Below are 16558 nucleotides of genomic sequence, written 5' to 3'. Positions count from 1 at the left end.
TTAAGGGACACCACCCCAGTCAAGTGCCACTAGAAGGGATAGTATTTGTTCTGCCTTCCTTCTTCTTGCTCTTGTATTATTCCTTCGAGGGATTGTCACCTTCATCTCTTCCCCCCTAAGAGGTCTGGATCTTTGTAGTGCACCAACTGGGCCCCAACAAACACGCAGAAGATTCCTCAATGCATTTGAAGGGACGTTGACTACCCTACTCGAGAGCTGTTTCCTATTTCAGATTTAAGCTTTGCCTTCAGATCCTGAGGGCCCAAAGTCAGCTAGTTCAGCCTTTGATAGCTGTCCTTGCTCACTGGGGACCAGAAACACCTCAGGTTGGAGGTTTTGGGACAACTTCTGAATGGCAGGCCTGCCAGCACTGGCTGAGATTTTGCTGTATGTGATTCTTTGCTTAGAGTTGCTAAGAGCGATAATTGCCATTATGTCACATATACCACTTTATGCTGTTTGCCCGAGCCTACAGACAAGTATCATATAAACATCATATCAGTTCTCTCCAATCTGTGTGAGTCTATTCTCTGGTGATCATTTACTTTGGTCAGAAGAGTATTGGGGTGTCAGAAGGGGAGGAGCTTTCAGAGGGGGGCCCATAGTAACAGGGAGCCGGAAAATAACTCAGCGAGCCGCGCTACACAGTGTTTTGTATATAAAGTATTACAGATCACATGTACATTATATTGGACAGATGTAAGCTCCTCCCATCACTCACCATGTAGGTAGAGGGTCTTACTAATTGTAGTATGCTGTATGTTACAGAAGACGTTGTGTCCTTGTATGTCCTCTGTGATGGACACCATGGAGGTCTTGGTGAAGGTTCCATCCTCATTCTTAGTCAAGTTCTCATGAATCCGGTCACCTCTTGGGAAATCACTCCAGGAAATGTCCAGCTCTGGGGGATAAAATCTCTTGGCCTCACAGATCAGAAGATGATTCTTGGTTTCCACCATCAGGGTGAGATGAGGGGTTACTGGGAATGAAATAAAATGATTGTTAATGCTGCCATGATGGAAACATTCCTCTTAGAAAGTCAAACAATGGTCAGTGTGCAGGGTATTGATTCCCTTTAGTATCATTATTATTATTATAGAGGATTTATATGGCGCCAACAGTGTGCGCAGCGCTGTACAAAATGAAGGCAGACATTACAGTTACAATACAATTTGGTACAAGAGGAAACAGAGGGCCCTGATCCTGAGAGCTTACAATCTAGGAGGAAGGGTTGAGTGATACAAAAGGTAATAGCTGTGGGGGGAGGAGCTGATGGAGGAAATAAATGGCAGTTTACTAGTTAGAAGCAGGATAGGCTTCTTTAAAGAGAAAGGTTTTCAGGGATTGTCTAAAGGTGAATAGTTTTAGAGATAGCCCCACAGATTGGGGTAGGGAGTCCCATAGGCAGGGAGAAGCTCAGGAGTAGACCTGGAGGCAAGCATGGGAGGAGGTGACATGGGATCTAGAGAGCAGAAGGTCTTGGGAGGATTGAAGAGAGCGGTTTGGTTGATATTTTGAGACCAGGTTGGTGATGTAGCTGGGGGAAGAGTTGTGGATGGCTTTGTAAGTTGTTCTTAGTATTTTGAATTTTATTCATTGGGTGAGTGGAAGCCAGTGGAGGGATTGGCAGAGACGGGTGGAGGTCACTAAGTGGAGGCCAGTGGAGGGATTGGCAGAGAGGGGTGGAGGACACTGAGTGGAGGCCAGTGGAGGGATTGGCAGAGAGGGGTGGAGGTCACTGAGTGGAGGCCAGTGGAGGGATTGGCAGAGACGGGTGGAGGACACTGAGTGGAGGCCAGTGGAGGGATTGGCAGAGAGGGGTGGAGGTCACTGAGTGGAGGCCAGTGGAGGGATTGGCAGAGAGGGGTGGAGGACACTGAGTGGAGGCCAATGGAGGGATTGGCAGAGAGGGGTGGAGGTCACTGAGAGGAGGCCAGTGGAGGATTTGGCAGAGAGGGATGGAGGACACTGAGAGGAAGCCAGTGGAGGGATTGGCAGAGAGGGGTGGAGGTCACTGAGTGGAGGCCAGTGGAGGGATTGGCAGAGAGGGGTGGAGGACACTGAGTGGAGGCCAGTGGAGGGATTGGCAGAGAGGGGTGGAGGTCACTGAGTGGAGGCCAGTGGAGGGATTGGCAGAGAAGGGTGGAGGTCACTGAGTGGAGGCCAGTGGAGGGATTGGCAGAGAGGGGTAGCAGACACTGAATGGTTGGTAAGGTGGATGAGCCTGGCAGCAGTATTCATGATGGACTGGAGGGGGATAGGCTATGTAAAGGTAAGCCAATGAGGAGGGAGTTGCAATAGTCGAGGGGAACAATAACCAGGGAGTGAATGAGGAGCTTTGTGGTGTCATTGGTTAAAAAGGGGCGTATTCTGGAGATGTTGCGGAGGTTGATGATTTGGACAGGGATTGGATGTGGGCCTGAAAGGATAGTTCAGAATCCAGGGTTACACCTCGCACCCTGACATGCAGAGATGGGTTGATAATGGTGCTATTGATCCTGAAATTAGGGGAAGAGGCACGTGGGGGAGGAAGTATTATGAGCTCAGATAGATTGACTTTGAGGAAGTGGTGTGACATCCAGTCTGATATGTCTGTTAGTAAATCGGTGATACGTGAGGAAACTCATGGGGTGAGCTGAGGAATAGAGAGATAGATTTGTGTATCATCCAGGGGCGGACTGACAACTCATGGGGCCCCCGGGCAATAGGGGTTCATAGGGCTACTGTGTCCTTGCCCAAACTCAAAAAAGCGTATGAAAAAGATACCAGGGGCATCTCATGGGGCCCTCTACTGATCCTGGGCCCACGGGCTGTGCCCGAGCTTCCAAATGGTCAGTCCGCCCCTGGTATCATCATTATAGAAATGGTATTGGAAACCATGGGAAGCTATCAGCTGACCCAAGGAAGAAGTGTAGATGGAAAATAGGAGAGGTCCAAGGACAGAACCTTGGGGGACCCCGACAGTATTAATCATATTACTAATGTCTTATTGGTCAGTGCCTCTTAGGGGTGGTTACATAGTTACATAGTTAGTCTGGCTAAAAAAAAACAAAAGTCCATCCAGTTCAAACATAAAAAAAAAAGTTATGATCCTATACCCACAGTTGATCCAGAGGAAGGCAAAAAACCCACCAAAGCACGATCCAATTTGCTCCTGGTTCTATTTAGTTATTCTGAAAACTTTCAATACATTTAAAACTATAATGATTTTCATTCACTTTTATTTATTTTTTTTCCATAAAGTTTTTTAATAAACTCCGAGCATACAATAGGTCCAGGTAATACAAGGTATCAGTCGGAAATACAATAGGAGGTAATAAACATACAGCAAACAAAAAGATACATAGCAATACATAGACAAAGAATCAGACGTACGTCATCCAGGGGAAAAGAAAACGGGAAACATGAGGACATGCGAGCGCAGGAACAGTAAAGGCATATCTGGTCTCAAGCCCTTATTCAGCATATTGGAATCCCAGCACTGGCAGGTCCATGATATATAACCTCGGTTACCGAGCAGCAAAGAGCAGGGCCAGTGAGTCAAAGGTATGTGTCGGAAATGTATACAGTAGGTGTGGAGGGGGGTGCAAGGGCTTGTAGGATAGGGCCTTGTGATGAAACAGGTAACCCACTACAGGTTGCCAGCACGCGGGTGAAGGGTTCGGGAAAGGAGATATGTAAAAGTAAAACATATGTGCAGCTGGATTGCAGATAGGGAGTAGGGCTCCTATGCGGAGAGAAGTGTACCAAAATGGAAAGGGGAGAATGAAAGCTAAACTCTGAGTAGGGAAGCAAGGAAATGGGGATTAAGAATTTAAGAATAAGCATGAAAAAGAAGGGAAGAGAGGAGAAGAAGTAAAGGAAAAAAAAAAAAAAAGGGTGGGAGGGAGGGAGATGGGGGGTTGGGGAAGGGTCGGACGGGGAGGAGGTGTGGAGGAGTAGGAGGGTAGGTAAGTCACCTTTACTCAAGACTCCCAGGACATGAGAGATACGCCCAACCCTGGCAGAGAAGCGAGTTGGGGACAGTTGCAGGCGTAGCAGAGCCAAGAGTAGCTTGCTCCAAGAAGTACAGGACATGGAGACAAAGGACCTCAATCACAACCTTGAAAAAAACAGAGAGCCGATATATCGTCAGAAACACTACGGGGTATCAGAGAGGTTCAGAATCAGTCAGCAAGGCCCATGAAAGAACGATATTCAGGGGTTGTTCAGAAGTGAATCCAACAGGACCACGTATGAGAAAATTTAGTATGGTTATCCAGAGAAGAAGCATGCAGCTCTTCCATTTCAGCAATTCTGTTCAAATGTATGAACCAATCTCACACTGTGGGGGGGTGAACAGACCCCCAGAGAACCGGTAAGCAGAGTTTAGTCACATAAAGCATATGCATAGCCAGAGATTTGAAATATAGACGTTTGGGAAGCAGATTGTGGTGGAGGAGGAGTTGGGCCGGAGAGAACGCAACATCGAGAGTAGACAACGAAGAAGTAATCTGATGTACCTCCTGCCAAATTCACTGTTATTATATTTTTTAAGTTTATTAAAGCTGAAGTTTAGTCCTTATATTTTGGCTTTCCTGGTTCCTCATCAGCAAATTAATGACCTTTTCATATAAAACCTGTTTTCATTACATACCTTATTTTAGCCCAAGTGATTTCATCAATAAATCTCTATGCTTCCTCATGCAATGCAGGCAGATCATGGCTGGTGGGAGGGACTGGCAGCAGGGCCGGGACAAGGGGTGTGTGGGAGGGATGTCTGCCCTGGTTGCAATGGTTCAGAGAAGATGGATGCCACTCAAACTAGCCTAGTCAAGTCAAAATATGTGTGATGGCCTCAGCCTACACTCCAGCCATGCCCCTCCTGCATTTCACCTCACCTACTGGGACTTGGCCACCTCTGTGACCAAGCATCAGTGGTGAAGGCAAAATGTGTAAGAGGTCGTAGCTGGGGCAGTAACTGAGACCATCACACATATCCAGACCTGACGAGGCTGGTATGAGCGGCATCCATCTCATCAAGTTAGGACCACACTATACAGAGAGACTTGATGAGACAGTGCAGCTTCCACATATATTCGCAAATGTTGTGCAACCAAAAGCATCCATTTTTATCAAAAAATGTTTGACTCTTTGTCCCATGTTGCTAGGTGCTTCCTAAGCTCAGGTGTGGAATTTGACTGGGCGCCCCCTTTTTGGTTGGACCAAGGAGGGCCAACCACACACCACCATCCCCTCAGAAATAACAAACCCGCCCGGTCCAGGTACAACAGAGTTATCAGTATTTGGTGTAGCTTCAGTAGTAGAGGTGGACTCAAGCCATATATCCCATATCTTGTGAGATTTCTTGGGACATCTACTAGAAAGATATTTAATTTTGTACAACGGTATCATCCAGTTAAACCAGTTTCTTCCAACAGTCCAATGAAGGAGGCCCTTCAGACAACATAACTAGGAAGGAGATGGCCACTTCATAACGGCCACTTCTCTCGGCTTCAAGCACTTTCCCAAGACAAGCAGTGGCAAGAGGAATGGAAGGGGACAGTATGCTGACAGGAGGCTCTCCCTCTACATTCCTCTTGGATGATAAACTGGATGATACCGTTGTACAAAATGAAATATCTTTCTGGTAGATGTCCCAATAAATCTCACAAGATATGGGATATATGGCTTGAGTCCACCTCTACTACTGAAGCTACACCAAATACTGATAACTCTGTTGTACCTGGACCGGGCGGGTTTGTTATTTCTGAGAGGATGGTGGTGTGTAGTTGGGCCTCCTTGGTCCAACCAAAAAGGGGGCGCCCAGTCAAAGGGGGCGCCCTGTAGATCCTGAGGGCCCAAAGTGAGCTAGTTCAGCCTTTGATAGCTGTCCTTGCTCACTGGGGACCAGAAACACCTCAGGTTGGAGGTTTTGGGACAACTTCTGAATGGCAGGCCTGCCAGCACTGGTTGAGATTTTGCTGTAGGTGTTTGTTTGCTTAGAGTTGCTAAGAGCGATAATTGCCATTATGTCACATATACCACTTTATGCTGTTTGCCCGAGCCTACAGACAAGTATCATATAAACATCATATCAGTTCCCTCCAATCTGTGTGAGTCTATTCTCTGGTGATCATTTACTTTGGTCAGAAGAGTACTGTGGTGTCAGAAGGGGAGGGGCTTTCAGAGGGGGGCCCATAGCAACAGGGAGCCGGAAAATAACTCAGCGAGCCGCGCTACACAGTGTTTTGTATATAAAGTATTACAGATCACATGTACATTATATTGGACAGATGTAAGCTCCTCCCATCACTCACCATGTAGGTAGAGGGTCTTACTAATTGTAGTATGCTGTATGTTACAGAAGACGTTGTGTCCTTGTATGTCCTCTGTGATGGACACCATGGAGGTCTTGGTGAAGGTTCCATCCTCATCCTTAGTCAAGTTCTCATGAATCCGGTCACCTCTTGGGAAATCACTCCAGGAAATGTCCAGCTCTGGGGGATAAAATCTCTTGGCCTCACAGATCAGAAGATGATTCTTGGTTTCCACAATCAGGGTGAGGTGAGGGGTTACTGGGAATGAAATGAAATGATTGTTAATGCTGCCATGATGGAAACATTCCTCTTAGAAAGTCAAACAATGGTCAGTGTGCAGGGTATTGATTCCCTTTAGTATCATTATTATTATTATACAGGATTTATATGGCGCCAACAGTGTGCGCAGCGCTGTACAAAATGAAGGTAGACATTACAGTTACAATACAGTTTGGTACAAGAGGAAACAGAGGGCCCTGATCCTGGGAGCTTACAATCTAGGAGGAAGGGTTGAGTGATAAAAAAAGGTAATAGCTGTGGGGGAGGAGCTAATGTAGGAAATAAATGGTGGTTTAATAGGTAGAAGCAGGATAGACTTCTTTAAAGAGAAAGGTTTTCAGGGATTGTCTAAAGGTGGATAGATTTAGAGATAGCCCCACAGATTGGGGTAGGGAGTCCCATAGGATGGGAGAAGCTCGGCAGAAGTCCTGGAGGCAAGCATGGGAGGAGGTGACACAGGAACTAGAGAGCAGAAGGTCTTGGGTGGATTGAAGAGAGCAGTTTGGTTGATATTTTGAGACCAGGTTGGTGATGTAGCTGGGGGAAAAGTTGTGGATGGCTTTGTAAGTTGTGGTTAGTGGTTTGAATTTTATTCATTGGGTGAGTGGAAGCCAGTGGAGGGATTGGCAGAGAGGGGTGGAGGACACTGAATGGAGGCCAGTGGAAGGATTGGCAGAGAGGGGTGGAGGTTACTGAGTGGAGGCCAGTGGAGGGATTGGCAGAGAGGGGTGGAGGACACTGCATGGAAGCTAGTGGAGGGATTGGCAGAGAGGGGTGGAGGACACTGAATGGAGGCCAGTGGAGCTATTGGCAGAGAGGGGTGGAGGTCAGTGAGTGGAGGCCAGTGGAGGGATTGGCAGAGAGGGATGGAGGGCACTGCGTGGAAGCCAGTGGAGGGATTGGCAGAGAGGGGTAGCAGACACTGAATGGTTGGTAAGGTGGATGAGCCTGGCAGCAGCATTCATGATGGACTGGAGGGGGGGTAGCCTATGTAAAGGTCGGCCAATGAGGAGGGAGTTGCAATAGTCGAGGTGAGAGATAACCAGGGAGTAAATGAGGAGTTTTGTGGTCTCATTGGTAAAAAGGGGCGTATTCTGGAGATGTTGCGGAGATGATGATTTGGACAGGGATTGGATGTGGGCCTGAAAGGATAGTTCAGAATCCAGGGTATCCATAATCCTACACCCACAGTTGATCCAGAGGAAGTAAAAAAACCGAGCAAAACACGATCCAATCTGCTCCTGATTCTATTTAGTTTTACTGAACATTTTCAATACATTTAAAACTATAATTATATTCATTCACTTTTATTATATATTTTTTTTAAGTTTAATAAAGCTGAAATTTAGTGCTTATATTTTGGCTTTCCTGGTTCCTCATCAGCAAATTAATGACATTTTCGTATAAAACCTGTTTTCATTACATACCTCATTTTAGCCCAAGTGAGGTCATCAATAAATCTCTATGCTTCCTCATGCAATGCAGGCAGATCATGGCTGGTGGGAGCAGGGGCGTATCTGCCGCGAGGCAAACAAGGCATCTGCTTGGGCGGCACTTTTCAGGGGGGCAGCATCACCCCCAGGCAGAAGGGACCAGTGCCATTGCTGCAAAGGGCTGTGCTTGGCCAAGGGGGCAAGCTCGTGTGTGTTAGAGTGGGGCGTGTTTGGGAGGGTTCGTGTGTGTGCTCGGCGGCAAGGATAGGTGAGAAGACAGAGAACCTGTCAGCCATGGAGCCGGCTGGAGAGTGACCGTGCATTTCTCGTTTGCTCTATGTGCCGCCCGATCGCCTCTCCTATCCATCTCCTGCATGCGATCAGCTCCTGTATGCTCCCCCACGGCCGCCCCCCTCCTCCAGCACTGCAGGGGATCTGTCAGCATATGCAGTCCCCAGTGCTGACAGCCCCCCCACACACAGACGGGAGAGGAGAGAGAAAGCTGTCCCTTCTCCTCCTGCTCTCTCCTCCTGTGTCTGCCCTGCCCACACTTCCAGCCAGCCTTGCCTTCCTTCCCTCCTCTCTCTCTCCCTCTTCCCTACTCCCCCCTCTCTCCCTCTTCCCTCTCTCTCCTTCCCTCTTCCCCCCCCTCTCTCTCTCCCTCTTCTCCCCCCTCTCTCTCCCTCTTCTCCCCCCTCTCTCTCCCTCTTCCCCCTCCCCCCTCTCTCTCGCTCCCTCTTACCCCTCTCCCTCTCTCTCCCTCTCTCTCCCTCTCCCCCCCTCTCCTCTCCCTCTTCCCCTCTCCTCTCCCCCTCTCCCCCCCCTCTCTTCCCCCCCTCTCTTCCCCTCCCCCCCTCTCTTCCCCTCCCCCCCTCTCTTCCCCCCTCTCTCTTCCCCCCTCTCTCTTCCCCCTCTCTCCCCCCCTCTCTCTTCCCCCCCTCTCTCTCTTCCCCTCGCTCTCTTCCCCTCTCTCTCTTCCCCCCTCTCTCTTTCCCTCTCTCTTCTCCCCTCTCTCTTCCCCCCTCTCTCTTCCCCCCTCTCTCTTCTCCTCTCTCTCTTCTCCTCTCTCTTCCCCTCTCTCTCTTCCCCCCTCTCTCTTCCCCTCTCTCTTCTCCCCTCTCTCTTCCCCCCTCTCTCTTCTCCTCTCTCTCTTCTCCTCTCTCTTCCCCTCTCCTCTCTCTTCCCCCTCTCCCCTCTCTCTCTCTTCCTTCCCTCCTACAAAAAAAATGTAAAAAAATAAAATTGTAAAAATGTAAATAAAAATAAAAACCTACTGACACTAGTGGTGAAACTACCCCGGTCACAAAGGCCGCTCTTGCAACCAGACCCTTGCATTCTGCCACCAGGCTCTGATGAAAGGGTCCCTGGGCTTTGGGCTACTCAGTTCAAAGTGCCCAGGCCTATTTTTTGTCCCAGTCCAGGCCTGGCCATGACCAATAAAGGGCAGAATGTCTATGAATATCTCAAGGTTCTACTCATTTTATTAGGAGGTGCAGTATGTGAGTCTTCTCTGAGGTGCTGGATGTTTAACTATATTGGTGAAAGCTTGATGTAGACTCTTTGAGTGGCTTCAGGGTCTAACAGGTTGTGCAGTACCCATCTAATGCGTGTAGGCAAACCAGTCATCCATAGTGCTTGGTATAGACCAGGCCTCTCCAGCTGGTTCGCAGTCTCTGACCGTCTCCCGTATCCTGTCTGCAGTCTCTGACCGTCTCCCGTATCCTGTCTGCAGTCTCTGACTGTCTCCCGTATCCTGTCCGCAGTCTCTGACCGTCTCCCGTCCGCAGTCTCTGACCCTCTCCCGTCCGCAGTCTCTGACCCTCTCCCGTCCGCAGTCTCTGACCCTCTCCCGTCCGTAGTCTCTGACCGTCTCTTTTAGTACGTCAGCAGACCCTGATCATCTGTTTCACTTGTCTGCAGTCTCTGACCTTCTCCTGTATCCTGTCCTCAAATCTATGACCTTCTCCTGTATCCTGTCCTCAGTCTCTGACCATCTCCTGTATCCTGTCTGCCTTCTTTGACCATCTCCTGTATCCTGTCTACAGTCTCTGACCATCTCCTGTAGTTTGTCAGCAGACTCTGATCATCTCCTGTATCCTGTCCACAATCTCTGACCATCTCCTGTATCCTGTCCACAGTCTCTGACCATCTCCTGTATCTTGTCTGCAGTCTCTGACAAACTCCTGGAGGTGGAGCTTGTGATGGAGGTTAGGCAGGACAGAACACACAAGGCAGATGGCAAACACTTAAAGCTTTATTGAAACAGACAACAGTCACTCAATGGGGAAATTGCAGGGCGGGTGGCCACATTAGTAGGGGAGTAGTACAGAGAGAGAGCCCAAAAGTTAACGTCTCTACAGCAGTTTGTAATCCAACAGGGAGGTAGGGGCAGTTCACAAACAGTACAGATAAAACAGAGGGAGCATACACTCACGCAGAGCTGATGTGGTGGGCTCAGGCAGAGCTGGCAGCGGTCTCAGGCAGAGCGGATGTGGTGGGCTCAGGCAGAACGGATGTGGTGGGCTCAGGCAGAACGGATGTGGTGGGCTCAGGCAGAGGGGATGTGGTGGGCTCAGGCAGAGGGGATGTGGTGGGCTCAGGCAGAGGGGATGTGGTGGGCTCAGGCAGAGCTGGCAACGGTCTCAGGCAGAGCTGATGTGGTGGTCTCAGGCAGAGCAGGCAACGGTCTCAGGCAGAGCTGATGTGGTGGGCTGAGGCAGAGCTGGCAGCTTCTCGGATCCCCCCTACGCCAATGGGGCTGAGGCAGAGTCTGGCCACTAGGGTCCCGCCGCAGCTGGGATCCCTCAGTGGCTGCACAGCAGAGTGGATGGCCGGGATAGCCTAGCACCGGTCTCTTAAACCGGTTCCAGACACTTCCCGGTTGTCCTGGTAACTGGGGTGGGCTGTGGGCAGTGTGCCTCGTTGCTCGGCCACGAGGCACGCCCCCCTGGACACGGGTCGTGCTCACATGAGTGCGGACTTTGTCCGGGCGGTGTTCGTAAGTGAGCAAACTTTCGTGTGATACGAACATTCGGATCGTGTGGCCTCACCTTGACGCCGGGACCCGGATCTTTCTCACAGGAAGTTTGCACCTCTCTGTGGAGAGGTGTGAACTTGCTATCTCTGGGGAGAGATAGTGACAGGGCGGCAATGGAGGAGACACTAAATTACATTTGGGGGCATAAAACAGGATGGTCAGGAAAGAAAATACATTAATTGAATTTGGAGCTGTAAAACAGGATGACAGTGGGGAGAACACTTGTAATTGAATTTGGGAACTTTTAGCAGGATGGGGGTGGAGGGGATACATTATTTAAAACTAGGAACATTTGGCACACTTGAGTAGGACAATAAGTGAGGATGTACTTCCTCTGGACACAAGGGATTAATGAGAGAATTAATAATTTGGGCTGGCAGAGCAACTATATTATGACAGAGTCTAACAGGAAGAGGTGGAACCTAAAACAGAAGGGGTGGAGTTTACAGATGAAGAGGTGGATCCTAAATAGGAGGGGGCGGGGTAAATTTAGATGGGGGGTGTGATTTTAGTCTTGCCTAGGGCAGCACAAAACCAAAATACACCACTGGGTAGGAGGAACTGGCAGCAGGGCCGGGACAAGGGATGTGCGGGAGGGATGTAGGCCCTGGATGCAATGGTTTACTGTAGGGATGGGGGCGCCTTCCTTCTGTTACAAGGCAAACAGGAGTAGTGACAGCGGCATCACAACTCCTGTCAGGCCAGCGCTGGGAGCGGCAAGGAGAGAGCCGGGAGGTGATGCAGGCTGTGTTCTCTCTCCCCCGACTCCTTCCTGTGCAGCTCTTGTGTTCTCAGAAGCCATTTGGCATCTTTTCCCTGGGCACTGGATGACTTTGTCCCAGCACTGGCTGGCAGGGTGGTGTACTGAAAAAAAAAAAAAATCACAGTGCCCTGCCTCAGTACTCCTCCCAAGAGCCCTCCGACCTAATGAAATTAGCACTGTAACTGAAAGTCCCATACAGAATCATTATGTCTAATTGTACTTACCTGAGGATGACAACACTCAAGGCAATGGGTGTCCATATTTATCCCTATAGTTATACACATTGATTATTGTTTTTGAGGTTTTATATAGTTGAATATATACTGTACATAGTCTGTTTTATAAAATAAACATTTGCATGACAAAGTGACAAAGGACTCCCAGAGCACTATGAGTTCTCTAAAGAAAGGGAGCACAGCAGTATCCATCCATTTTCAGACATGCTGTCTCTCCTGAAAACCTATCTAAAGCCAAAAACAAAAATTGTAATATATATATATACCCTGTGGTGGCTGCATTGCTGCCCTCCTGATCTGGGCTACAAACATGTCCTCCTCTTTTTCTTACATGGGTGCAGGGGAATCAGTAGTTTACAAAAGCTGCCATTGTGCTGTGCTGTGGTTCTGGTGTGTCTCTGCACCTTTAAGGAGGAATGGACTTCCTTCAGACATACCGGCCAGTAATTTACCCATTGTTATATATGTCCAAGATGGAAACTTTCATAGATTGAGTGAGTAGAGAAGCTGATGGTGCCGCTCCAAGCCAGAGAGCACACTTGCCGGTATGCAGAACATGAGAGCCCAATACAGTTCCTGGCGTATAGATCCTCAGAGAAGATGGATGCCACTCAAACCAGCCTAGTCAGGTCAGGATATGTGTGATGGCCCCAGCCACCACTCCAGCCATGCCCTCCGATGCATTTCACCCCTTCCTACTGGGGCTTGGCCACCTCTGTGACCAAACCCCAGTGGTGGAGATGAAACGTCTAAGAGGTCATAGCTGGGGCAGCAACTGAGGCCATCACACATATCCAGACCTGACTAAGCTGCATTGACATCCATCTCATAGATTCAAGTTAGGACCACACTATACAGAGACTTGATGGGACAGTGCAGCTTCCACATATATTCACAAATGTTGTGCAACCAAAAGCATCCAATGCTTATAACAAAAAATGTTACACTCTTTGTCCCATGTTGCTAGGTGCTTCCTAAGCCCAGGTGTGGAATTTGACTGGGTGTCCCCTTTTTGGTTGGACCAAGGAGGGCCAACCACACACCACCATCCCCTCAGAAATAACAATCCCATCCGGTGCAGGTGGGTTTGTTATTTCTGAGAGGATGATGATGTGTGGTTGGCCCTCCTTGGTCCAACCAAAAAGGGGCGCCCAGTCAAAGGGGGCGCCCAGTAGATCCTGAGGGCCCAAAGTGAGCTAGTTCAGCCTTTGATAGCTGTCCTTGCTCACTGGGGACCAGAAACACCTCAGGTTGGAGGTTTTGGGACAACTTCTGAATGGCAGGCCTGCCAGCACTGGTTGAGATTTTGCTGTAGGTGTTTCTTTGCTTAGAGTTGCTAAGAGCGATAATTGCCATTATGTTACATATACCACTTTATGCTGTTTGCCCGAGCCTACAGACAAGTATCATATAAACATCATATCAGTTCTCTCCAATCTGTGTGAGTCTATTCTCTGGTGATCATTTACTTTGGTCAGAAGAGTACTGTGGTGTCAGAAGGGGAGGAGCTTTCAGAGGGGGGCCCATAGCAACAAGGGGCCGGAAAATAACTCAGCGAGCCGCGCTACACAGTGTTTTGTATATAAAGTATTACAGATCACATGTACATTATATTGGACAGATGTAAGCTCCTCCCATCACTCACCATGTAGGTAGAGGGTCTTACTAATTGTAGTATGCTGTATGTTACAGAAGACGTTGTGTCCTTGTATGTCCTCTGTGATGGACACCATGGAGGTCTTGGTGAAGGTTCCATCCTCATTCTTAGTCAAGTTCTCATGAATCCGGTCACCTCTTGGGAAATCACTCCAGGAAATGTCCAGCTCTGGAGGATAAAATCTCTTGGCCTCACAGATCAGAAGATGATTCTTGGTTTCCACAATCAGGGTGAGGTGAGGAGTTACTGGGAATGAAATTAAATGATTGTTAATGCTGCCATGATGGAAACATTCCTCTTAGAAAGTCAAACAATGGTCAGTGTGCAGGGTATTGATTCCCTTTAATATCATTATTATTATTATACAGGATTTATATGGCGCCAACAGTGTGCGCAGCGCTGTACAGAATGAAGGCAGACATTACAGTTACAATACAGTTTGGTACCAGAGGAAACAGAGGGCCCGGCTCATTAGAGCTTACAATCTAGGAGGAAGGGTTGAGTGATACAAAAGGTAATAACTGTTGGGGGGAGGAGCTGATGGAGGAAATAAATGGAGGTTTAATAGGTAGAAGCAGGATAGACTTCATTAAAGAGAAAGGTTTTCAGGGATCGTCTAAAGGTGGATAGATTTAGAGATAGCCCCACAGATTGGGGTAAGGAGTCCCGTAGGATGGGAGAAGCTCCGGAGAAGTGCTGGAGGCAAGCATGGGAGGAGGTGACACAGGAACTAGAGAGCAGAAGGTCTTGGGTGGATTGAAGAGAGCGGTTTGGTTGATATTTTGAGACCAGGTTGGTGATGTAGCTGGGCGAAGAGTTGTGGATGGCTTTGTAAGTTGTGGTTAGTATTTTGAAGTATATTGATTGGGTGAGTGGAAGCCAGTGGAGGGATTGGCAGAGAGGGGTGGAGGTCACTGAGTGGAGGCCAGTGGAGGGATTGGCAGAGAGGGGTGGAGGTCACTGAGTGGAAGCCAGTGGAGGGATTGGCAGAGAGGGGTGGCAGACACTGAATGGCTGGTAAGGTGGATTAGCCTGGCAGCAGTATTCATGATGGACTGGAGGGGGGATAGCCTATGTAAAGGTAAGCCAATGAGGAGGGAGTTGCAGTCGTCGAGTGGTGTCAGGGTGGCCAGATCTGGAGCGTTGTGTGGCTGTTTCTTGCGGAAGGATGTATGTGCTCTTGCGGAGGCTTGCTTGGCAGGTTTCAGGGTCCAGGTGGAGGTTTCGGGTTGTAGGGTGAGGGTTGGCTTGAGGAGGAGAGGGATGGGTGGGAGTTGCAGAATTGATGTTCCTTGGAGCCGATGGGGGAAAGCCAGTGCACCAGGCCACGGGTGACCCCTGGTGACACAGCCGTGTATGTCCGAGGGGAGGTCCACTGGGGAGAGGATGGATGGAGATGTCTTGTCCGGGTGCAGGGGTGGGGATGGAGGTTGAGATGGCTTACCGGATGCAGGGGATGCTGTAAGGAGGCTCGGGAGTTCACTGCTGTCCGGGTGGAGACCTGGGCGCCTGAGCCTCGGGCTGAGTGGCCGCGCCAGGCTGCGGGGTAGTGTCCACGGGTGATGCGGATATTGGGTGGTGGTGATGCCGTACGGGGTCCTGTAGGGGGCCACAGCAGCCTGGTCCTGCAAGAGGTGGCTCTCCATGTATATTACATAAGGGGGATATGATCTCCATGTATAATACTAGAGATGAGCGAATCGAATCAGGCGAAGTGGAATTCGTTTCGAATTTCAGGAAAAATTTGATTTGCGGTGAATCCAAATTTTTGCCGACTTCGGATGGTCGAATCGAATTTTTCCTGATCGGCCGTTTTCATCCCTTCAAAAGCCGGCAAAAATGTCCCTGCAGAGAGCTCCGCTATTTCTGACAGCTGTCTGACAGTTCTTTCACATTTCCAGCGGTTGAAACATTGTATCTATTTGTTTCCATTTAGGATACAGATGTTTTTATTAGGAAACAAATAGATACAATGTTTCAATCGCTGTAAATGTGAAAGAACTGTCAGAGAACTGTCAGAAATAGAGGAACTCTGCAGAAACACTTTTTGCTTTACTGGAATTATTCTTATTTTCATTCTTCTTATTATTATTTTCATTCTTCTTTTCATTCTTTTCATTCTTCTTTTCATTCTTCTTCTTATTTTCATTCTTCTTTTCATTCTTATTTTCATTCTTCTTTTCATTCTTTTCATTTTTCTTTTCATTCTTCTTCTTATTTTCATTCTTCTTTTCATTCTTTTCATTCTTCTTTTCATTCTTCTTCTTCTTTTCATTCTTCTTTTCATTCTTTTCATTCTTCTTTTCATTCTTCTTCTTATTTTCATTCTTCTTTTCATTCTTTTCATTCTTATTTTCATTCTTTTCATTCTTCTTTTCATTCTTCTTCTTATTTTCATTCTTATTTTCATTCTTTTCATTCTTCTTTTCATTCTTCTTCTTCTTTTCATTCTTATTTTCATTCTTTTCATTCTTCTTTTCATTCTTCTTCTTCTTTTCATTCTTATTTTCATTCTTTTCATTCTTCTTTTCATTCTTCTTCTTCTTTTCATTCTTATTTTCATTCTTTTCATTCTTCTTTTCATTCTTCTTCTTCTTTTCATTCTTCTTTTCATTCTTGTCATTCTTCTTTTCATTCTTCTTTTCATTCTTCTTTTCATTCTTTTCATTCTTATTTTCATTCTTTTCATTCTTCTTTTCATTCTTCTTCTTATTTTCATTCTTATTTTCATTCTTTTCATTCTTCTTTTCATTCTTCTTCTTATTTTCATTCTTATTTTCATTCTTTTCATTCTTCTTTTCATTCTTCTTCTTATTTTCATTCTTATTTTCATTCTTTTCATTCTTCTTTTCAT

At 47.7% G+C, this 16558-nt stretch overlaps 1 protein-coding gene across 1 annotated transcript in view; it reads right to left on the bottom strand.

The window, feature by feature from the left end:
- LOC149437711 (uncharacterized) overlaps positions 1–16558 on the bottom strand; it is an 87086-nt gene that overhangs the window by 37693 nt on the left and 32835 nt on the right. Inside the window, exons 5-7 of the mRNA XM_089660704.1 lie at positions 13693–14001; positions 6300–6557; positions 722–979 (exon numbers count right to left, since the gene is read on the bottom strand). Of these exons, the coding sequence (XP_089516830.1) occupies positions 722–979; positions 6300–6557; positions 13693–14001 (825 nt within the window). The remainder of the gene's footprint in view (positions 1–721; positions 980–6299; positions 6558–13692; positions 14002–16558) is intronic.

This window comes from Staurois parvus, unplaced genomic scaffold (assembly GCF_062004578.1).
Source record: "Staurois parvus isolate SC_StPar_1 unplaced genomic scaffold, SC_StPar_1.0 ptg001265l, whole genome shotgun sequence".
Classification (NCBI taxonomy): Eukaryota; Metazoa; Chordata; class Amphibia; order Anura; family Ranidae; genus Staurois; species Staurois parvus.
This window is presented reverse-complemented; position numbering and strand designations above follow the sequence as displayed.